Below are 22327 nucleotides of genomic sequence, written 5' to 3' on the forward strand. Positions count from 1 at the left end.
CCTGTTTGGCCCAGAGATCGGCACAGAACGCGCCTGCTACCGGGACATGTCGTCCTTCCCGGAAACCAAGGCCGAGAAGTACGTGAACAAGGCCAAAGGCAAGAAGTTCCTCCAGTACAACCGGCTGCAGCTCTCCCGCATCTACCCCAAGGGCCAGCGGCTGGACTCCTCCAATTACGACCCCTTGCCCATGTGGATCTGTGGCAGTCAGCTGGTAGCCCTCAACTTCCAAACCCCAGGTGAGGAGGTGGCCCATGGGGCGGGGTCCTGCCGGGCAGCTGGGCTGGAGTCCACTGTAACCCGGCTCTTCCAGACAAGCCTATGCAGATGAACCAGGCCCTCTTCCTGGCCGGCGGGCACTGCGGCTACGTGCTGCAGCCGAGCATCATGCGCGACGAGGCCTTCGACCCCTTTGACAAGAGCAGCCTCCGTGGGCTGGAGCCGTGCGCCATCTGCATCGAGGTGGGAAGGGGGCGCTCTGCTGGGCTCCTTCCAGCGTCCAGGCCGGGGTGCTGGTTAACGCCATGGGGCAGGGGGCATTGGACTGTCCTGGAGTTCGAGGAAGATGTAACTGTTTTCTGAGGTGGGCGTGTAGCTACCAGCCTCCCCAGTGGGGGTGGGCTCTGACCAGCACAGGCTGGAGGCAGCTGGCTAAGTGTGGACAGTGCTTGGCACTAAGGAGTCAGGCTATCCAGTAAGGCCAAGCCATGGAGAGCCGCTGCCTGGCAGGAGTGGGCAGAAGACAGGCAGGAAGCTAGTGCCAGTGGTGAGCTAGCGGCCCACTGGCAGGAATCGGCTAGATGGTACTTAACTTCCTGGAACGGGGCTTGAGTGAGACGGAGGCCCCCTGCCGCCCCTCGAGGTCCCGGGGCTCGCTCTGTGGTCGCACCCTTGAGGCCCCTGGTGAGCAGCCGTGATGTGGGCAGCTTGGTGCTGTGGGGTTCAGGTGTGGGGCCTGAGCAGTCTTGGAGGGAGGAGTGAGGACGGCGTGGGGTGAACCAGGTTTCTCCCGGAGAGGAGCTATTTTTTTTGTTCTAGGGGGAAGTAATTTTTAAATTTTCATGTTAAAATAGACATGGATTTCATGTGGAGTTGACTGCAAAAACTCACGTGAAAATTTTGGTTAAGGCTAGGACTTCTTCAAAGGAACTTCTGCTGCGGCAGCTGCCTTTAGAGCCCTGATGACTTGAGGGACTTAGTGGGCAGTGTCCTTGGGGCCCAGCAGAGGGCGCACTGCCTCCGCTGGGTAGTGGGGACTTGGCGTGAGTTCGAAGGACCATCCTGGGCCCATCTTTGCCTGCCTTACAGGTGCTGGGGGCCCGGCATCTGCCGAAGAATGGCCGAGGCATCGTGTGTCCTTTCGTGGAGATTGAGGTGGCCGGTGCTGAGTATGACAGCACCAAGCAGAAGACTGAGTTTGTGGGTGAGTCTCCTCCCCACTCACCATCCTCATCCTCCAGGGCACTGAAGGCCCCTCTGCACCTGTGATCCGTCCTCTCCTGGCAGTGGCCTGAGGCCTTTTGCCCTTGCTTTCGCAGTGGACAATGGACTGAACCCCATGTGGCCAGCCAAGCCCTTCCACTTCCAGATCAGTAACCCCGAATTCGCCTTCCTGCGCTTTGTGGTGTATGAGGAAGACATGTTTAGTGACCAGAACTTCCTGGCTCAGGCTACCTTCCCGGTGAAGGGCCTGAAGACAGGTGAGGACCCTTCCTAGAGACTGTGCCCCCCGCCCCGAGATCTGGCTTGGGGGTGAGGGGGCTTTGCTCGCCTTCCTCTTGGGCTCAGGGCCAGGCTTTCTCCTCCTAGGATACAGAGCTGTGCCTTTGAAGAACAACTATAGTGAGGACCTGGAGTTGGCCTCCCTGCTCGTCAAGGTCGACGTTTTCCCTGCCAAGGTACCTGCGGCCAGGCGGGGCGGGGCAAGTGCGGGGCCAGCCAGCCGCTGACCCCCGTGCCTCTGCCCCTGTTGAAGCAGGAGAACGGCGACCTCAGTCCCTTTGGGGGTGCGTCCCTGCGGGAGCGGGGCTGCGACGCCTCGGGCCAGCTATTTCACGGCCGGGCCCGGGAAGGCTCCTTCGAAGCTCGCTACCAGCAGCCATTTGAGGACTTCCGCATCTCCCAGGAGCATCTCGCCGACCATTTTGACAGTCGGGAACGAAGGTGAGGGGGTGGAGGCGAGGTGGCCAGTGTGCAGCCTGGAGGAGGGGGCCTGAGAGACGGGAAGGAGTGGCTGGTCCGCCTTCGGTTCCTCTCCCTCCTGTTGGCCTGTGGGCTGTCCCCCTGGGCTGTAAGGCCCGCTGCTGGTAAGGACACTCTCCCCTTCCGTCCAGGGCCCCGCGAAGGACTCGGGTCAATGGAGACAACCGCCTCTAGCTGTGCCCCAGCCTCGTTGAGAGCAGCGGGTGCTGCGCACCTCACGGAGGGCCGTGGACTGGGTTCCTGGGAGGCTGCCTGCGTGGCAGCCTTGCCGCCTGGAGCCTGGATTCCAGCAGTGGACGCTAGACGGAAAGCATGCCGTTAATGAAATGTATCACTCACTATTCGGGGCCTCCACGCCCCAGCTCTGGGTGAAGGCAAAAACTGTACTGTGTCTCGCATTTAAGCACACGCATCTGGCCCTGCCTTCTGGAGATGGAGCCTTCCATCTGTGGGACCAGGACCACGGCCGCAGCCTCTCAGAGAGAGAGGCTGCCTCAGCCGGCGGCATGGGAGGCTCTGAGGGACCACTGACATTCCTGAGAGGAGGGAAGGAGGAGCAGCTTTGCTGGGCTAGGGCGACGAAGTTTACATAGTCCTGCAGCTTTAAAACCACAGCCGGGCAGGGAGGGAGGGTACGTGTTCCCGCAGTTCGGCCCTGGAGCCAGGGCGGAGGAGCAGACGGCCTGCCTGGCGAGGAGGACGCAGCACAAGGGCACATTGCCCACGACCAGGAGCACCACCCAGCCTGACAGACGCGGGGCCGCGTGGGCAGCTGGGCTGTGGAGGGTTGCCCCGAGAGGGCCAGCGGAGGAGGCCGAGCCCCGGGGTGCCACCTGGAGCGGGGACAGTGACGACGTGCCCAAGGCCACAGCAGCACCCCGGGGCCATGGGAGGACGAGGGCCCCGGGGCTGGACACGCTGGGCTGTGGCGCCACCTGCCTGCGGCCTGGACGCAAGCCTGAAGCACCCGCTCACCAGGGTGGACCTGTTCATGGGCGCTGGATGTGCTGGGCGGCGACTCCTCCCACGTGGTCAGCGAGGACGTGCCTGCATTCACGCCACGGCCCCCGAGATCCACAGCAAGGCAACAGCTTGGTCAGGACGATCGACGCCAGTGGGGCCAGAATGGAAAAGCAGGTCACCAAGGCAGAGGTCAAGCTGGGCACTGTCCCCGTACGTTCAGGAAACTCCTGCACACAAGTAACGTGTCCTCCCTCAGCAAGGCACCCTCTGCAACCCCAGCAGGCTGGCTGTGACCCCCAAATCAGACCGAAGACCACTTCTTTCCCTGTTGCATCGAAAGACCTTGGATCTGAATCTGCCGGATGACAGTGCAAGGGGACGCTGTCTGAGATGATCGCAAGTATTTGTGAAATCATCAATCAAATCCTGTTAATAGACGTACATGATGTTGGAGTATGGAATTTTAAAGTTTATTTTTTGCACACTCTATTTCTCGCCATCTTCATTACTTCACATAGGATGTATGATTTTCTACGTCTTCCACTTTGACCTGAAAGCTGCTTGGTGAGGGGATTGGGGAAGCAGAATGAATGAACTTATCTGTGCACTGTGGCAGAACTGTTATTTTTATGGATTTTACAGCTCAACTAACAAACAGTGTTACCTTTTCAAGATTTATATATACTCTTCAGAAGAACCACTGAGCCGTTAAAGCCTTGTTGTTATTCGAGCCTAATAGTGATTCCGTTTTCTATAGCTTACTTTTAGGATAGACAGTAAATTATTTAACATTATATTAAACTTTCCATATCATGGACTGTAAACCGAAGGAAATTATACAATTTCTGAGAAAACGTATTGATTTATTTAAACTAATTCTGAAGTTGTATTTGAAAGTATGACCTCACAGTCAGCTGTCCATAGCAAACATGTCTATATATGGTTGCCAACGTTTGGTTTATAATTTAAATGTTAATAAAAATTTTAAATTTTATTGGAAAAGCTTTCCTTCTGAAAAGGACTTTAACAATTAGAATTATTTTTCTTCTCCATGGTACTGTAATGACGTTCTGCTCCCCACCCTTGGATGGAAACGTCTGTGAGGAGCAGTGGTGGGCTGCCTGCCCTGCTGGCAGGGGTTGATCTGGGATGTTAAGCACCGTCAGGAATGGGCGAGGCGGGGTCGGGGGGGGAGTGGGGAGGAGAAGACAGAGCAAAGCCTGTTCTGGTGATGGAGGTTTCTTTAAAGGCAAGGAGAACACAGGATGCTTTCCCTCAAGAAGGAAAGAGGGATTAAGGAGCTGCCGGCCTCGTGGGGGACAGGCAGCCGGCTGCTGAAGGGCACTCACTGTTACGCTCAACGGCAGTTTCTGTCCAGCTGGTGAGAAGACCCAAGGAAGGTGATGGAAGCTTGGGGAGGACAGAGGCCGGGGTCCAGGCCCATGGCCGTGAAGGTGCTTCAGCACAGCCAGCGTTCAGCTCAGCCCTGGGCACAGGGCTGGCCGTTCGCAGCTCTGTTGCCCTCTTAAGAGCTAACTAACTGTCAGATAAATTACCCTCACGCCCTTTACCCTCTAACTTGTTCTTCTGGAGGCTCGGCAAAGCCTGCTGCTGTCGGGAGACTTGTCACCTAGGGATGCTTGCCTGGTGGTTATTCTGCGGTAGAAGCAGGTGAGGAGTTTCTGTTCACCTCCCAGGTCCAGCAGATCTTCCCTCTGGGCTACCGGGAGGTGTGAGGCCACGCCCTCGTCCAGCTCTTCCACCGAGGGTGTGGCAGCATGGAGTGCAGCCTGCCTGTGAGCAAGCCCAGGTTCCCACAGGCAGCCAGCTTTCAGGGTGAACAGGAAGCAACCAGAGTCCCCTTGCCAGTTCCGCAGAAACCTCGCCTTAAAAAAAAAAAGCATTCAAATGTACATTTCTGGGTGCCACTCTGGTTGCCTCTGTAGCTTGCAGACAAAATCTCTGTGCCTAGAACATGGTTTAATGGGCCCTTCCCTTCCTGTGGCTATTTTTGTAATGGTCTGTGCTGGTGTGGATCGAAAATAATGCTGTACAGAGAAAAGAGCTGCCTGCCTGATGGATGGGTGGGGACAGGCATAGTAAGCCAGCCCAGGAAGCCTGAGAAGATCTGTCATTGAAGAGACGCAGGTAGGTATAATCAGTTGGTTGGTTGTTAGAATGGTCATTGGCACGCCACCCTGGTGTGATAATGCAGGTAGGTACCCAAGCAGGGTCACTGGCCTTGGAGAGACGAAGATTTTTTTGAAGACAAGCCCAAGGTGGATTTAGTTGTCAGTTCAGAGCATCCCTTTTCTGTATGACAAATCAGACCAAGACGTACATTCCCCAAGTTCTCAGATCTGGGGCCAGTCCTGGTCCATTGTAGACCCCCTCTGAGTACCATCCACCAGGAGAACTGGGATCGCAGTTTAAAGTGTTTCCTGTCATCTCTGAACTCAATCAGCCGGAGCGCCCCTGCTTGGGTTCTTGCTGGCCCCTTGGCTTTCTTCCTGGAGCTTTGTGGTCTGACTCAGAGGAAGGTGGTCTTTTCCCTCGGACAAGAAGGTGGCAGGTGGGAATTAACCTAGGCTTTCCTGACCCGTGTTTTCCCAGAGTCTTATGGGCAGGAGAAGAAAGCTTTTCTAACCAGTGACGAAGAGGTTCTGTGCTGGCCGTTGGGTAAGGAGCCATCTGTGCCGTCATGTGGCTTCCCTGGCTGTGGATGTAGACCACTTTCATTTTCCCAGGACATCCCTCCTTTACTGGCTCTGCTGTCTCAGGCAGCCTCACTGACCTGAGACACGCCTCCTCCGGGCTCTCCTACGATAGCCAGGTGACTGCCTTTGCCTTTCACTGCAAATGTCTTGGTCCTTCTTCCTAGTGGAAAGCAGGACAGCAAATTGGAGCAAATGCACACATCAGTGTCACCTCGAATTCCTCCAGACCTGACAATGGTTGAATGACCCAGGAGGCCCAGCGGGGGGGTGGGGGGAGAGACCCTCACTTGGGATGGGACCTCCTGGCCCACGGTGGGGAGTGGCCTGCCTCACCACACGCACACACAGCACCACCTACAAGGACAGGGGCTTTCTGCAGCCTGACCAGAGGGCTCAGGTCAGGAAGCCCCGCTCCACGGCTGCCCTGCAGGGAGGAGAGAGGAGCGGTTTCTGGCCTCGTCACAGCCCTTGACAAGGGCCTGCGGTCCTGAGCGCTGAGGGCAGGGCCTCCCCACACACACCTGGACGTCATCACCCACGGCTGCGCCTAGGGCTAGATACTCACTGGCCTTCCAGCTTGAGCTCATCTCTCACCACCTCAGTTCTGTTGGGCGAGAAAACAACGCTAAGTAGGACCAGGTCACCCCACCAAACAAGCTCACGGAACAGAACGCAGTCGTCCTCCTGGCCATTTCAGTTGAACTGATCAAGTCCTGTCTCAGCCTGAGAGTCCTCAGTGGGTCTTCCAGAGTCAGTCTGGGGTTCTGTTCCCTGCTGGAGGCCACTGCAGCTGGCCCAAGGACACCCACAGTGACCCCTGGCTGCCACTGCTGCCCACTCCGTCGTCCATGGTTAGGTCCTCTGTGAGCTGCTGCCTGTGTCCGCAGCCACCACAGGGTCAGCTGACTGGCTTCAGGGTTCCACACTCAGTTGGTCTAGCTCCCGAAGACTTGCTTGTTAGGTTCAGCAAAAAGCTGCTTCCCCAAGACTTAAGCTGGCCTCCAGAGGGCCAGGTCAGGAACAGGGCCTGGTGTGTCCCCGCCCAGGGGCTTCGTCAGGGGCCCCTTTCCCCGTTGGCACAGGCCCTGAGCGTCACCCCAACAAGATTCAATTGCTTTGAACATTAGAAGTTGGCCTTTAATCCTACTCCTTCAAGACCCCAGGGTCCTTAGACATAGCCACCCTCTCCTTAGCCAATGACAAGCTTATCAGTACCCTCCTCCCAGATGGCTGATTGCTCCAGGTCTGACTCAGTTTCCCTTTGTCTAGCATAAATTCTGCCACACTGCACTTCATTCCCCCAGGAGGCACTCCAGTGACCCCCACGCGTGCGAGACGGGCGAGCTGGAACTTCCCTGGAGCGCCTGAGGGAACTGCCCCACTCACCCCTCCACGTTGTGGGTCTTGCCCCCAGGGTAAATCAGGAGATAGAAGCGTTCTCAGCTTTCTTTGATTCCCCCACAAAATAGTCAGCAGATGAGAAATGCGTTTACGTTTTTATTTAGGAGCAATCGAAAGATTTTCAGTACCATTTCGGCCCATTTCAAATTGTACAAGCAGTTTGTCCCTGTTCCCCTCCCTTATCCAAATCCACAGATACAAAATCTAGGAAATGTGCAATTTGCATCTTAGAAATAGCAGCATCCCCACAGGGGACCTTGTGAGGCCTGGAGACTCAGCCCGGAGAGGGCAGCGCACTCCTCCCACCCCGGCACAGCCCCGGTCCAAAGGCAAGTTCCATCTTTCTGTTAAAAACATGTCCCTAGGGCGAAGAGCCCCCTCCACCCAGGCCCGGTGACAGCCAAAGTGTGCCTGTGCCTCTCTCTCGGTTTGGTCTCTCACATGCAGCCACTGCAGGAGGAGAGGCCCTCTGGACAAACAGAAGCCGGGCAGTGGCCTCTTAGCACCAAGACGATGGCTTCTTCGGCGTCTCCGGGAAACGGGAAGCGCACCACAAGCCAGCTGCCCCTGCCTTCTCCAGCCTCCCTTCCACAGATACCCTCGCCCTCAGGGAACAAAGGGTCTGAGCTGAACACCAGACCGGAAGCAGAAAACCAGGAACCTGCAGGCCTCTGGCAACCTCTTCCCGACTTGCACAAAGGCGGCGCCGCTCAGTACCCTTTCAGTCAACCACATCAGGGGGGCGGGGTGGGGGGAGGACGAGGTCTCTTTTCAACAACAACAATGGCACAGTCTGGCCCTCCCGACGCACTGAACAAGGCGGGGTGCTGGGGGGCAGGGTGGGAACCTGCTGCCCAGGGGCAAGCACCCCTCCCCGCGCGCATCACCCAGTGGCCTGCCGACCAGGCTGCATCCACTGAGGGTGGCGCTGGCTCTCCGGGCCACGTCTGCAGCAAACCGCGGGACAGGGCAGCGGGCCGGGCCGGAGCCAGGGATGAATGACAGTCTCTCTCTGAACACAAATTACAGGATTAGCAGGCACCCCTCTCCGGGTGCCTGCTCTGCGGCTGACTCCTGAGAAAGACCACGGGCCTGCAGCCTTCTGCGCTCCACGACTCCAGACGGCCTCCACCCGAGACATTCCACCTCCAACTCCAGTCACATCGGGGGCCTTCAAACCACTCATCAAGGGAAGGAACAGATGTCATAAAGCATTAGCCGAGAAAAGCTACTCATCAACACACACGCGGCAGAGCCCGGCTCCTGAATTCAGGAAAGGGCGCTCACGGCAGGTAAGCACGCAGACTCCTCTCAGGTCGCCGCTTGCCACCTGCCCCGAGTGGACAGCAGGAGAGACTCCCGCAGCCGGAGGGGAGACAGCCCGCTCCACCCCGTGGGGCTCTGGCCCGAGCAGCCTGAGGGCTGTGAAAGCCTGGGGCCTAAGACAGCAAAGCAGGAGCTACGCGTTCTCTGCGAATCCTCACGGTCCCACAAACCACAAGACAGGATTTTAACAACGCGAGGCAACAGGTGCTGGCCCCGCCCCTGTCCACAGGGTCAGCGGCGCCTGCTCACCCCACACTCCGGGTCCCCACCCCTGCTCAGGTAGGATGGTTGGTTCCCGCGGGGTCCAGGCTGTCGGTCTCCAGTCTGGCTGCAGGGCTGGGGCTCCAAGCAAAGGAGAGGCCAGACTGACAGGCAAGTCACGGTTCTTCAGGGTTGAAGAGCCAAAGAGCGTGCCTCCCGTCCCCTGGGGGGTTCCGTCTGCTCCTCCTCCCACTCGGGCTCTGGGCCAACCAGGGGGAGCTGACGTCAGCCCTCGCCCCCCTCCCCAGTGCGACAGCACTGGGAACACACACAGATTGCAGCAGAAACGAATTCCAACCGAGGTCTGTGGGTTCCATCTAGACCTAGAGCTGGGCCGCCCAGCGGCTCTGTGATCCCACCTCCACCCTCCACTCACTCGGCCCAAGTCAGCATCCAACCCTTGGTTGAGAGGTTGCCTGCAGCCGCCCCAGCCCCAGTGTTGCTCAGCTCGGCTACTGTGAATGGACCACAGGAGACAAAACAGACTGAAGCCTTGCTCCGGGAGGGGCCCGTTCAGGAGAGGGCGTGGGCTCCACACTCCCCACTTTTTCGGGTGTTGGAGCTTCTGTGAGGGCAGGTGCTCCCCCAGTCACACGGAGATGGCCCCCCAGTCCCGGGCAGGAAGGCTGGGAGGGCCTGTGCTCCCAAGAAAGGGAGCGAAGGAAGCCGGTTCAGGAGAGCTGGAGAGGGGCCTCCAGTGGGAGTGGGGAGGATGGAGCCCCGTTACTCTCCTGACCTGGGCAGGCTGCCGGCTTCTGCCTGGAACGGCTGGCCACGCCAACCTTTACGTGTCTAGAGGACTTTTCTTCTCCAGCACATAACTGAGCCTTGCCAATCAATGGGATACAGGACAATCTAGACATAATACAAAAGGTAAGTCAAACCAATAACCTGCCCCAGGTAAAGTCTGAGCAAGGAAAAAGGGGGAAGAAACTTTAGGAAAAGCCCAAACTCCAGGTTTGGTTTGTTTAAGATTTTCTTCTTGGCTGGTTCTCCTCTCCTGCAAAGTGCCTTTATCCACTTGGGCTGCGATGTTTGAATAGACAGAGCCGCTCCAACCCGAGGATTCTGGTCCGAGAAGAGGACAGGAAAACAAGAGGCAACCGGGCCCAAGGCAGGGCGGCACAGGCAGGGAGCTGTGGGTGAGGAGGTGCCCTAAAAGGGCGACGCTGAGCCTCTGTGGAAGGCAGCCTGGCACATGGAGGAGAGGGGGTGTCACAGGCCCTGCCATGGGACCACGGACTGAGCAGGACAAAACCCATGGCACCCACATCTTGGCCTGGAGAACATGCTGAAACTTCCCAGTGGAACGGCCTCCCAGGGCCGTGAGCGCACTCGGGACCTGCAGGTACCACCGACCCTCGCCCACCTCCCACCTTTGCTTCCCGACAGCAGGTGGGCACTTGGCTGCGAAAGGAGCTCCAAGTCATACAGGGCCACCCATCCCAGGTGCCACGAGTCCTCCAGCCAGGCTTTCCACTTCAGGAGCCCACGACTCAGGAAAACGAGAGCCCACCTTCCAAATCACAAAGCTCATCAACAGTCAAGAATTAATACACGTAATCGAAGTACGCAGAGCATCTGTGCCATAAAACCAGGCTTCCTTTGTCAGAATGGCGATCTGGGCTCACCTACTAAAACTGCATCTACAGCCCCATGTAAAAAATACAATAAACCAAACATGTACAAGACACAGGCAACAAGAAACACTGACATAGTTCACCATCTCTGATGAGTCCAAGTGCATACAGAGAAGAGGGGAAAGATTAGTCACCTTACGAAACAAGCTTTTTCTTTGGGAGAGACTAACCCCATCCTACTTCCCTCAACTCTAGAGCCCACAGACTGCCCTCTCCTGAAGGCAGCAGCACAGTCTAACCCTGGGTGGGGCGCAAACCGTGGTGACCTCCCTGGCCACGGGGCCGGCTGCAGCCGTCCTGCATCCCCACCGCACTCTGGCGCGCGCCGGCTCCGGGCTGCTGCGGCTGTGTCTCTGCAGCTGGTTGGCTGTGTTCCTGGTTTTGCCCCCAGGGCCCCGGGTACCTGCTGCGACGTCCCTTTAGGCACCTGCTCGATGAACCAACCATTTCTGTCTCCATCACCTCATTCCTTAGTCACTCGGGTCCCAGAGTAAAGGAAGGAGGAGGGTCTGTCCAGCCTGGGCAGTCTCGCCGTTCGGGGGGTCGCCCTGGCTAGCGGGCAGGCGGACTCCTGTGAGCAAAACCTGCCCGCAGGCAGCACCGTGACGCTTCCACTTTTTAAGGACGAGCTGGTGCTGAGCTCGGGGCCCTACGTCCTGCGTGAACTTGTCCACCATGTAATTTATGTTTTCTGTTTCGCTGTTTGGGTTGTAAATGACATGAATACAAATAAAATAACCAAGAAACTCCGCTGTAAAGACACGGCCCTCGGCTGGGGCACGCAGGGCTCTGGGAGTGACGCCGGCAGGGTGGTGTCGCAGACACTCGGATGTGGCTTCGCGCGGGGCCGCCCCGGCCTCCCCCGCAACCCCCCGACACGGGATGCTCTCCCCAACACCCACGTGCTGCGTCAGGCAGACGCGTCACAAGTAAAGCATCAAACGAGTATCTGTGCTGTATATGGATACATATAAATTAATCTGCATGTACATAACCACTACAGGAAAAGTTCTAGGTGTCTGTTCTCTGAAGGAAGGCAATCACTCGCCATTCTGGGCAATTCCGCAAAGAGGCCTTGGGGCTAAATATGGAAAGGATACAAAAACAGGCTGCCAAACTTGCCAAGTCCTCACAAGTCACCTGTTTGAAACCAAGAAGAGGTGGTCCCTAACAGGACAGGGCAAGCAAGAGGAGACTCTTTAGAAGAACAATGGTTCAAGGGCTTTTGGTTTCCGAAAAAAAGCCTCTCCTGGAGGCAGGAGGTGCGACCCCCATCTCTGTGCTCAGAGCCAAACCTGGGAGATGCCCTGCCCGGCCCAGTTCCCGGGGGGACGGGGGAGAAGGACCGTGCCGAACACCGCCCCCCCAGTATTCTTGCCCAAAGCCCCTGCCCTGTCTCTGGGGTCTCCGAGGCCTCGGTGCTCTGGGAAGCGGCTGGTTTCTGGGAGGTGATGCACCTTTGCCAAGCCCCTCTTCACCTGCTGCTCTCGGGGCAGCCGGCCTCGGGGAGATCGGGATTTACCGTTCAGCACAGCTTTGTAGGCAACTTTCTCAATGTTTCAAAGGCACCTTTTCCTGTGACTTTTCTCAATTAAAAAAATGGATGTGAGGGTTAGGCTTAAGTAGACAGAGATCTTGGTTCCAAGTCTGGAGATATAAATATAGAACTTTAAAAACATCCTCACAAGGACCTGTCCAGCGATGTCCAGCACACCAACCAGGCCCCAGGCACGGGGGCCAGGAGGACTCTGGGTCTTCTGCTGGGAACCCCACATGCAGGTCTTTGTGCTGAGGGCCACCCTGGCTCCGATAATTCCGAGAAGTCCCCGAATCCCGCCAGCTCTCAGTCTAACCAGGCGAGCGTGGGCCTGCCTTCCCAAACCAGAGGCGGCTCTGGGGTGAGGGTCGATAGAGGGCAGAGAGAGCCCCAGCAGCTGTGCGCCTTCACTCCCATCCCCCATCCCTGTTTCGCTTGTCAATTTTCCTCTAAATGTGTCTAGACTGAAAAAAAAAAAAAAAAAGGCGGCACATAGGGCAGTACATTAGGCTTAACAACAAATGTTTCTTTAGTTGATCTGATCACTGAAGAGTTATGGTCCATGATTCAAACTCCCATGAAAAAGCAGAATTACTGTAACAACTTACGAGAGTGGTAAGCATCAAACACTAATCACATAACCGGTCAGTTTTCTGAACTGCGGGTAACAGCATGTTCTGCACTATCATCCCGTAAGGCAAGGCAAACCTGCTATGCAATGTTGCTGGTCACCGCTTAAGGAGCAGAGGTCTCTTCAAAGGTACCACCTTCCCGAAGGAGCGCAAAGGGGGCCCCAGCGGTTGCAGGTGTGGTTCTGAGCGTGTGATAACCCCGGCCTGACCGTGGAAGGTGCGGGAACACGCAGCCCAGCGATCTCCAGAGAACAGACACAGGGCATTTCCAGAGATGATATAAAAGACCACGTACTGCTTTGCTAACCAAAGTTTCTATGTAATGAAAGTGTTTATAATCTGATGTTTTATTAAATGTGTATAGGCAGATTTATATGTTAAAAACTTCTGTGTCTATGAATATGAAATCTGAACTATTTATCCACTAGAAGGCAAAAGAAAGGTCCTACATTGTGGGCGGAAGAACTGCCAGACGCTCCTCCCTGCTCGCTGGGGTGGCGGGCCGGGTGCGGACGGCGGCAGGCTTGGCCGCGTGGAGACCTGTGTGAGCATGGCGGGCCGGGTATGGCGGCGGCCCGGGGCAGCAGAGGGGGGTCAGGCCCTTCCATGTGGAGGGCGGCTGCCCCGGCCAGGCCTTCACAGCCGTCGGTTCCGGTTCAGTCAGTTTCTGAGGAGAAAACACAGGCCCGTCACCTCTATGTGCATCGCCAGGATGGCCCGTCCTCCCACGTCTGGGGACTTAATCCCACCAGCCCCTCCCTGCCTTCCAGCCCGAGGGAAGGTGGGGAAGGGCATTTGGGCTGAGGACGGGGTGCTGGCTAAACCCGGCGGGGCACTGGGACCACCCAGGGGCCACCCGAACTGGGGCATGGAGCCGGGGCCGGAGCCTGACTTCTCTGGGCCGGGAACCCTCGCTGTGCGCCACCCTCCCCCCATCCCCGGATCTCCAGGGAACGCTGCTGTCGCACAGCAGCAGCTGGTCTACTTCCAAATATGTGTCCCACAGATGCCCTCCCTTCATTTGTCGGGGGTCCTTCGGAGAGGCCCTCACCATCGATGCTTACAGGTGGGGCCCCAGCATTGAGGCTGGCTCGGCAAGCCACGAGAAAACAGCTACAGACAGACAGGCAGACAGGCCCTCCCTGTCCCCTCGGGTACCTCCCTCAGCCAAAAGAGGGTGACGCCACAATGGCACAGCCACCCTGGCCACTCCTGCTCTGTCCCACCTAGGACACCAGCTCCTTGCTTAGTGTTGGAGCTACCAGCTGAGGGGAGCCGGTGGATTTAAACCCATTCCTCCCAACTCCAGGTTAGCATTTTTAATTGTGGTCAAATATACGTCACATAAAACCTACCATTTTAACCATTTTTAATAAGTATACAATTATGTGGCATTAAGTACATTCACAATGTTGTGTAACCACCACCCTATTTCCAGCTACAAGAATGTAATTCAAAAAAAAAAAGTGGGGGGGCTACCATGGTGGCGCAGTGGTTGAGAGTCCGCCTGCCGATGCAGGGGACACGGGTTCGTGCCCCGGTCCGGGAACATCCGAACATCCCACATGCCGCAGAGCGGCTGGGCCCGTGAGCCATGGCCACTGAGCCTGCGCGTCCGGAGCCTGTGCTCTGCAACGGGAGAGGCCACAACAGTGAGAGGCCCGTGTACCACAAAAATAAAAAAAAATAAATAAAAAAAAAAAAGAATTTAATTCAGTAGAATTTCAATTAAAAAAAACAAAAAAACCTAAAGAAATTAGTTTTCCTAGTGCCCAGCAATCTGCCATGCTGCTGGCAGAGCCAAAGCCAGGGGTGGGCAGGCCCGGTGCTGGAGAAGGTGCCTGAGGCAACCCGCCCTGTGAGCCCACACCTGTTCCCTGGTGCCCGTGATGCTCCCTGCGGGGACCTCACTGACTCACAGGGGCTTGGAGGAAACAAGGTCGAGTCCAGAAACGCCGGCCCTGGAACCACCTTCTAAAGGTCCCAAATCAGGGAATCTGGGAATCCAGATACTTCCTTGGTTTCCACAGCTTCCCGTGAAGAGCTCAGCTACCTCGCTCCTGGCCAACCTGTGACAAGGCCACCCAAGAGGAGGGTGGGAGGGAAGGGAGAGGCCAGGAACTCAGAGATCAAGACCCAAGAAAATCAACACCCAATAACGTGATTTGTCTGAGGCTTCAAACTGTCTTCAGTAAAATAATCTTCTAAAGCTTTCTTTCAAGTACTACTGTCCTGATCCAGAGAAAATGAGGAACAAAATTCAAGCATTCGATTCCACGTTATGTCTAAGAGGGAAGAAGATTTTCCACTACCTCTATATCAGGAAGAATAACTGCAATGCAAATTACAGGATTTTTCATCATTTAGAAAAAAAAGCACTTTGTGTATCTAAGGTCAATTAAAGGCTCCCTCTGCTTTTGTTCACCAACTGGGGTTGAATTTCCTCGTAAGTCCTATTCTCTCTCTTACCCAGCGGTCGTGGTTCTATCTGGCTCAGATGACATTCTGACCTATTCTCCTTTGGCTAAGAAATGACTAGAAAAGGGTGGGCCCTTGGAGGTTCACTACACTCCTTCCCCTGCGCAGGTTTAACAAACATGAAACAAAAAAACCAAGTGTCAAGCCTTTATCATACGATGATGCTCCAATGGATTCTGCTGCCAGGTGCCCCCCGAAGCAGCCAGACAACACGGTCCTGCTGCCAGACAGCCTTAGAAACAGCAGATGCCCCGGCACTGGATTCGGTGCCTGCCACAGGTGCCCCCCAGACCCACAGAGGACGGCACAGCCCCACAGGCTCCTTACCCAGCTGAGGTCCAGCCTGGGGACTCGGCGTGTCAACGGGCTCTGAGCTGGCCTCAGGGGCACCGGGTTCCCATGACTCACTGTTTTCGGACACCTCTGAATAGGTGTCGCCCATCCCTTTGTGAACTGCTGCAGGGTCGCTGGGGCCCTGGCCCTCACCACCCGTGTCGGCCACGGCCCGGGTCTCCTCACCCATCCTCTCGGCAAACCACTGCTTGACCTGCTGGGCGCTCATCTGGGTTTTGTCGCAGAGGCTCTGCAGGTCCTGCTCGTACAGCATCTTGTGGGTCACGTAATAGTCTTGCAGCAGCTCCCGGTTGCCGGGGCTGATGACCAGCAGCCCGGGGGGGAAGTTGCCCCGTCTGTAGTCTTCGTACCACTTGAGCTGGCCGTTCTTCAGGGCGTACCTGCTGTCCCCAAACCAGCGCACCACCTCGGGCCGCGGCAGGCCCGTCTGGGCCATGATGGAGTCGTAGTCCTGGTTGCTGGGCCACTGCGTCTGCAGGAAGAGCTGCCGCAGCAGGTGCCGCTGCTGGGCCGTCTTCCTGTAGCTCACCTTGGCCGGCAGCTGCTCCGCTGGCTTGCTGGGCACGTCGTCCTCGGGCTCACAGGCGCCCAGCCCCGGGAGCTCACCCTTGCCGTTGGCCTCCGTGACTCGCAGGTTTTTGAGGTTGATTTTGATGGGGCTGACTTTGCGTTCTGCCAGCACGTGGCTGCCGGGCGTTTCTGGGGAGCCATCTTCCCCTGGGACCCTCGGGTCCCTGGCAGAGCCCTCCTCCCCCTCATCCTCGGCGGCCTCCTCCTCCCCCTGAGAGGCACCCTCCTCAGCCTTCTTGGCCTCCTCGGCACTCACTTTTTTCCGTCTCTCTGAAAACCAGCCATCAATCTCCCTGCGGGTCATTTTGGTCTCGGTCCTCAGGCGGTCCAGTTCCTCGTCGAGAGGAAGGGGGTTTTGTGCAAAACTGTTCTCCAGGGCCCTGAGCTGCTCGGGGGCCCGCTCCTTGTATTTGGTTGGTGTGAAGTCGGGGGTCTGGTGCCAGGACTGTCGCTTGGCAGAAGGGGGGGTAGCTGGGGTGGCCGCTGTCAGGAGGCAGGTCACCTCCGGGGCCTTGGACGCCAGGGAGAAGGGCACCTCGGGCACAGAGTCGACGAGGAGGGCGCCATGCTCCCCGGCCAGCCCGGCCCTGGAGCCCTTCAGGTTCCGGCAGTGGTACCTGCGGTCACTGAACCACTTCCGCACCTCACGGGTGCTGAGGCCGGTCACTTTGGTCAGATGCTCAACTTCGCTCTGTCCTGGGAACTGGTTCCGACAGAAGCTCCCTTTCAGAGCTGACAGCTGTTCATGAGATTTCTTGTTTTTGTAGATGCTGGCATCCAGGAAGGCTTGGGAGGTGATGCTGGGACACGCCGTGAGGAGGGACTGGGCGGCATTCACCACCTTCACGGCGGACGTTGTATTTGAACACACGGTGTTAATGGGCGCGACAGCGGGCAGCTTGGGGACAGATGTGACTGCCAGGGGGAGAGATGAGCTGGGTGCCTGCAACCCATTGGCCATCAGTGGCTGAGTGACCAGAAGTCCCCCGGCTGTGCCCTCTGGCTGGCCCACCACGTGGCCAGGCAGAGTGGGCTGGATGAGATGTTGGACGTTGCCGCCACTGGCAACCAGCGGGGTGTTGAGGACAGTGATTGTGGGCTGGGGGACGGACTGGATGACCGTGTTGAACATCTTCTTCCGGGCGTCCTCAATCTCCTCTGGGGACCAGCTGATACCTTGCTTCAGCCTCTGGGCGGTGAACCAGATCTTGAGCTGCTCTTCCGGGTACTTGGTGACCACGGTCAAATAGCAGAGCTCGGCTTTGGTTGGGTAGGGGAACTTGTGGAAGGAGTTCTTCAGAAAGCTGTTGGAGTCCATGGCCGCGTTGTACGTGGGGATGCTGCTCAGCGGGATCATCACCTTGGGGAGGGACTTGGCCGTGGGCAGGGGCTGGTGGGCGTGGTGCTGGGCGTGCGGGGGCGGCTGCTGGAGGGAGAGGAACTGGGCAATGCCCGCGGGCAGCACCGGCACCGTCCCCAGCAGGGGCCCGTTGGCCGAGTGAGGGGGTTTTGCGGAGTTGGTAGAGGCCTGGCTGACCGGGGCTGCCCCGTTGACAAAGGCGTGGTCCCCCTCTTTCACCTCCGTGTCCCCGGCTGAAGGGGTCGGTAAGGCCTCCCCAGCAGGCTGACTGGGGACGTTCTCCTTGAGCGTGTGAATTTTTTTGGCTTCGGCTTTGCCTTTCATTATCTTCATGATTGGAGTTTTGGTGATGATGATTTCCGCCTGTCCGTCTGTCCCTTCCATGTTTGGCTCCCCCGATGGGTCGGGAGGGCTGGTGCTCTCGGGGACACTCTGCTCCACGACGACATGATTGTCTGGCTTGGCCACATTCCACACAAAGCTGGCTTCCCCCGAGTGACACTTGGCATTGTGCAGAGAAAGCCCCTCGGGAGTTTTTGCCAGAAAACTGCATTCAGTGCATACAAAGTTCGGGTCTTTGCTAAAGTCTGTGTGCTCTGAGCTCAGGTGTCCCACAAACCGGGTTATGTCCTGGGATCTGAAGTCACAGCATTTACAGGCATATGTGTAGCCGTCCAAGGTGCTCCGGTGCCCGTTGGCCAGTGCGGCACTGTCTGGACCGCTGGTGCCCTGGGTGGCCTCGCCGCTGGCGGTGGGAGCTTCTGGGGGCGGCTCCTGCGGGGGCCCCTCGGGCACGGGCTCCTCGGGCAGGGCCTCGGCGCTGGTGTCCTGCAGCACCACGGTCTTCACAGGGATCATGCACGGGGTGGTGGACTTCCTCTTGCTGGCCATGGCGACAGCCGCGCTGGGGGGTCAGTGGGCGACAGTTCGTCCTGTCGGGGGCCTCACAGCGCAGGTTCCAGCTGCTCCATGAGGCCCAAAGAAACAGCTTCCGAGGGCGGCTTTTTCAGTTGTTTGCAGAAAGCAAGTTTTCCCTATTAAACCTGAGGAGGAAAAGAGAAACGGTGAGCATCCCTCTCTCGGGCTGCGCGTGTATTTCCCAGACTCCCAGGCACACTCCACTGCTTGCCTTCGATCACCCGGGCCTTTTCCCAAGGAACCAACATCCAACCTCGGATGTGACTTTTGAGTCAGAAGCCCCACAAACGCTCACAAAAATAGTGCCCTGAGGAATGACGCGGGGACGTCCCAACACCACTGGACAGACTTCAGCCATGTGTTTCTGTGTTGTGTTTCCCTCTGTTTCCTCGCATAAAATAACTCAGATTCAAAAATGACAACAACAAAAAAAACCCTCTTCTGGACCTCCAAATGAATTCTGACCATGTCATAGCGAGAACAAAAGATCCTAGTGTAATTCTTGTTTAAATGTTTGGGCCCACAAGGGTTTTCTTTTCATAGCCTTCCCACGTGTGAGAGCAGGATGCCCGCTCCAGGCCCAGAGGCCAAGCCCACTGCAGTGCGTGCACCAGGGAGGGGCACTGATGCCACAGGAGTGGGGCTCTGCAGGCTGTCCCTACCTGCTACCCTGTCACCCCAGCCCCCTGTTGCTCAGGTGAAGCCCGAGGTCAGAAGGTCAGGGGATCCGCAGACACGGTTTGTGGCCCATGAACTGTACATCTCTCTCTGGGGCAGCAACCCCACAAGAAGCCTCACCTTGGGTGTGCACGCTACCCGTGACCTTGTAGTGGGCTTACTTTTTATTTTTTTCAGTGCCTTTATTAGTCCTTAAAAAAAAAAAAAAAAAAAAACCTTAAATCTTTGTTCCATTTCAAATTTATTTCAAAAGCTGGGATGATTGATTTATTTACATGTTAAATACTACTACTACTAATTCTTTCATGAGATGCCAGGAGAAAAGTATTTCTGTGATCTCTACTATTAACATACCACCACAATCATCATTACCTTTTTTTTAGCAAATTGCAATGCTGATAATGACTAAAATAATAGTAATTCTAATACCAGAATCATGTTATCATCAGTGTTTGGATTTGATATAAAAATGTAAGAAAATTAAATACCTCTATTCAAATTCTTAGTAAATAAACACAGCAAACTATCTTTTCTGATTTTAAGACTAGTCCTGGTGATCATGATGGTAAAAAATACTTACTCTTAAAAAAATAGTTGGTGTGAGATAAGGATAAACAGATATCCAGTGTACCCACCTGTCACCATTTCCCCCACTGATGTGAAATGTCAGGCATGTTTTTTTAACTTAATTTTTAATAGTAAAAAATATATATCAACAGAAAATGAAATTTAAGAAAGCCACCTATAATCTTCCATCTAGTCCAGATATTTTATACACATTTTTAATCATTAATGGGCACACACTTGTGTTTTGGTTTTTTCCACTAAACATTTCATCATCAACAGTGTCATTAAGTCAGCTTCGTAATTACAATATGCAACAGCTGCCTAGTCATGTACCACGACGGACTTAACCTCCTCTGCTATGAACTGGCTTTCCGCGCGCCACTCTCATAGGTGACAGTGAAATGACCTCTGGGCATAGAGGATGTATTTCTTCTATCATATTATTTCCTGAGGCTGAGCACACAGAAACGGGTAATTTACCAGCTCAACAAGTATCAACATTTCTAACCTCTTCTATCTATATATTACCGGCAAACATTTTAAATCAGGTGCTTTACCACCTGATTAGATTCCAAATCAGGAAAACTAAGAGTAATACAGTTTCGTTTCCGGTAAGCCAATCAGATTTTCCGATAAGACACTTGATGAAGACATCAAACAGAATATCTGAATGTGCAAGTGCCGTAAGAAAAAACAGGTAAGTCGGACTTCATCAAAATTAAAAAACTCCTGCGCTTTAAAGGCCATCATCAAGAAAGTGAAAAAGACAAGCCACAGAACAGGAGACAATATTTGAAAATCACACATCTGGTAAGGCGCTCATAACTGAATAATAAAAAGACAAAAACCCAATTTAAAAATAGGTAAAGGACTTGAATAGACACTTCTCCAAAGAAGACATACAAATGACCAATAAGCATATTAAAATAAGTGCTCAACATCATTAGTCATTAGGGAAATACAAATTAAAACCACAATGGGATACCAATTCACACCCACCAGGATGGCTATAATCACAGTGACAGATAATACTACAGGTGAGGAAGTGGGGGAATCTAGAGCCCTCCTACGTTGCTGGTGGGAAGGTGAAACGGTGCAGCCACTGCTGCACTTCAGAAACCAGTTTGGCAGTTCCTCAGAGTTATATATACACTTACCATAAGACCCAGTAATTCCACTCCTAGGTATATACCAAATAGAAGTGAAAATATGTCCACACAAATATTCAGAGCATCCTCATAATAACAGCCAAATAGTAGAAGCAACCTCAACGGCCATCAATGGGTGAATGAATAAACACAATATGGCACGTCCCTATGACGGACTACTGTCCAGCCATAGAAAGGCATGAAGTACTGACACATGCTACAGCACGGACAGAAACATCATGAAGGCAGACACAAAATGCTACATATCATGTGACTGCATTTGTGTGAAACACCCAGAATAGGTACATCCACAGCGACAGAAAACAGATTAGTGTTTGCCAAGGGCTGAGGGGAGGGGAGAATGGGGACTGACCACTAATGGGGATGAGGTTTCTTCGGGGGGTGATGCAAATGTTCTAAAATTAGGTAGTGGTGATGGTTGCATAAAACTGTGAATATACTAAAAACCACTGAAAGGACTTCAAAAACCCAAGAAAGGTGGAGGACAGAAAGTTACAGCACTCAGTTCTGTAGAAGAGGGTCATCATTCTCACTTCTAAGGTTACAGGTGATGCCATTGATTTATGACTTCCTGATTTGCCCTCCTCTTCCTGACTTCTGCCCTGGGGAAAGGTGAAAGGCAGTGGCTGTGAACGTCAGGTTTGAGGCGAGAGAGGGAACAGAACCGCAGACCTGGCAGCTAAGGAAGCAAGCATGCTCACCAGGAGGCCAGGGAGCAGCGGAGCTGAGGAGCAGGGAAGTGCAGGCCCAAGGTACACAGCACCTGACACTCAGGCCTAACTGACATTTGCTATGGGGACTGGGCTCCACCGAGGAAGAGTTACATTATGTCCCTCGTATTTTATTTACTAAGGCTGAGAGGGGGACAACATGAAGATGCATTTGATTTGGGGAAATGGTCCCAATGTCATTCACAACTGAGTCTCAGGGTAGCCCCAAATTGTCTTTCAAATCAATGATGGAGGGAAGCACCACTGCCTACCACTCTCTGAGGGAGTCAGTCATCCATGATGAAGATGATTGAATAACAGCAGTGGGGGAGGGGGGAGGAGGGGCAGCCATTGCCACAGGTCACTGAGTGTTTAATACCAATACCGTAGGGAGTGCTTTTAGCCACACCCTCTCATTTTACTCTCACAGCAAACCCCAGAGGAGGAACTGCTGTCACTCCCGTTGTACAGACAAGAAAAACAAGGCTCAGAGAAGTGCAGTAACCACCTGAAGGGCGCATAGCTAGGAGGCAGCAGAGGCTGGTAAGCTGGTTACGGCGGAGCCTGCCCTCAACCGCTCCACGCACTGAGCTCTCCGAGCAACCACAACACTGCTGGAAGAAGGCCTGCATGACTTTCCTGAGCTGTATTTACCCCCGGTGTTTATTAGGAAAGATTTCAAACATTCAGCAAAGTTGAAAGAATTGTTCAGTGAATACCGACGTACTCACCACCTGGCTACTGCCACGGGGCTACTTCCAGCAACATGACCCATATAGGTAAGCTGGGGTTGGTCTATTTGTCATACATTTTTTAAAGGGTATCCAATAAAAGCGGTGCTTAA

The 22327-nt window shown here is 55.0% G+C and overlaps 2 protein-coding genes across 7 annotated transcripts in view; one reads left to right on the forward strand and one right to left on the reverse strand.

Annotated features, from left to right (window-relative positions):
• PLCG1 (phospholipase C gamma 1) overlaps window positions 1-4161 on the forward strand; it is a gene marked incomplete at its 5' end in the record, with an annotated part of 35020 nt that extends 30859 nt beyond the window's left edge. The window contains 7 exons of one of the 2 annotated variants that reach the window (XM_082857419.1): window positions 15-239; window positions 314-462; window positions 1309-1423; window positions 1539-1700; window positions 1810-1898; window positions 1976-2163; window positions 2334-4161. In XM_082857419.1, the coding sequence (XP_082713545.1) occupies window positions 15-239; window positions 314-462; window positions 1309-1423; window positions 1539-1700; window positions 1810-1898; window positions 1976-2163; window positions 2334-2376 (971 nt within the window). In that variant the 3' untranslated portion in view covers window positions 2377-4161. The remainder of the gene's footprint in view (window positions 1-14; window positions 240-313; window positions 463-1308; window positions 1424-1538; window positions 1701-1809; window positions 1899-1975; window positions 2164-2333) is intronic. The other variant, XM_082857420.1, reaches the window with a different exon arrangement.
• Window positions 4162-7361: 3200 nt separating this feature from the next.
• ZHX3 (zinc fingers and homeoboxes 3) overlaps window positions 7362-22327 on the reverse strand; it is a 127496-nt gene continuing 112530 nt past the window's right edge. For all 5 annotated transcript variants that reach the window (XM_082857427.1, XM_082857424.1, XM_082857425.1 and 2 more), the window contains 2 exons: window positions 15485-18484; window positions 7362-13346 (listed from right to left, as the gene is read on the reverse strand). In XM_082857427.1, coding sequence (XP_082713553.1) covers window positions 13336-13346; window positions 15485-18332 — 2859 coding nt within the window. In that variant the 5' untranslated portion in view covers window positions 18333-18484 and the 3' untranslated portion in view covers window positions 7362-13335. The remainder of the gene's footprint in view (window positions 13347-15484; window positions 18485-22327) is intronic.

Source organism: Leucopleurus acutus (genome assembly GCF_964270905.1).
Source record: "Leucopleurus acutus genome assembly, chromosome: 16".
Lineage (NCBI taxonomy): Eukaryota > Metazoa > Chordata > Mammalia > Artiodactyla > Delphinidae > Leucopleurus > Leucopleurus acutus.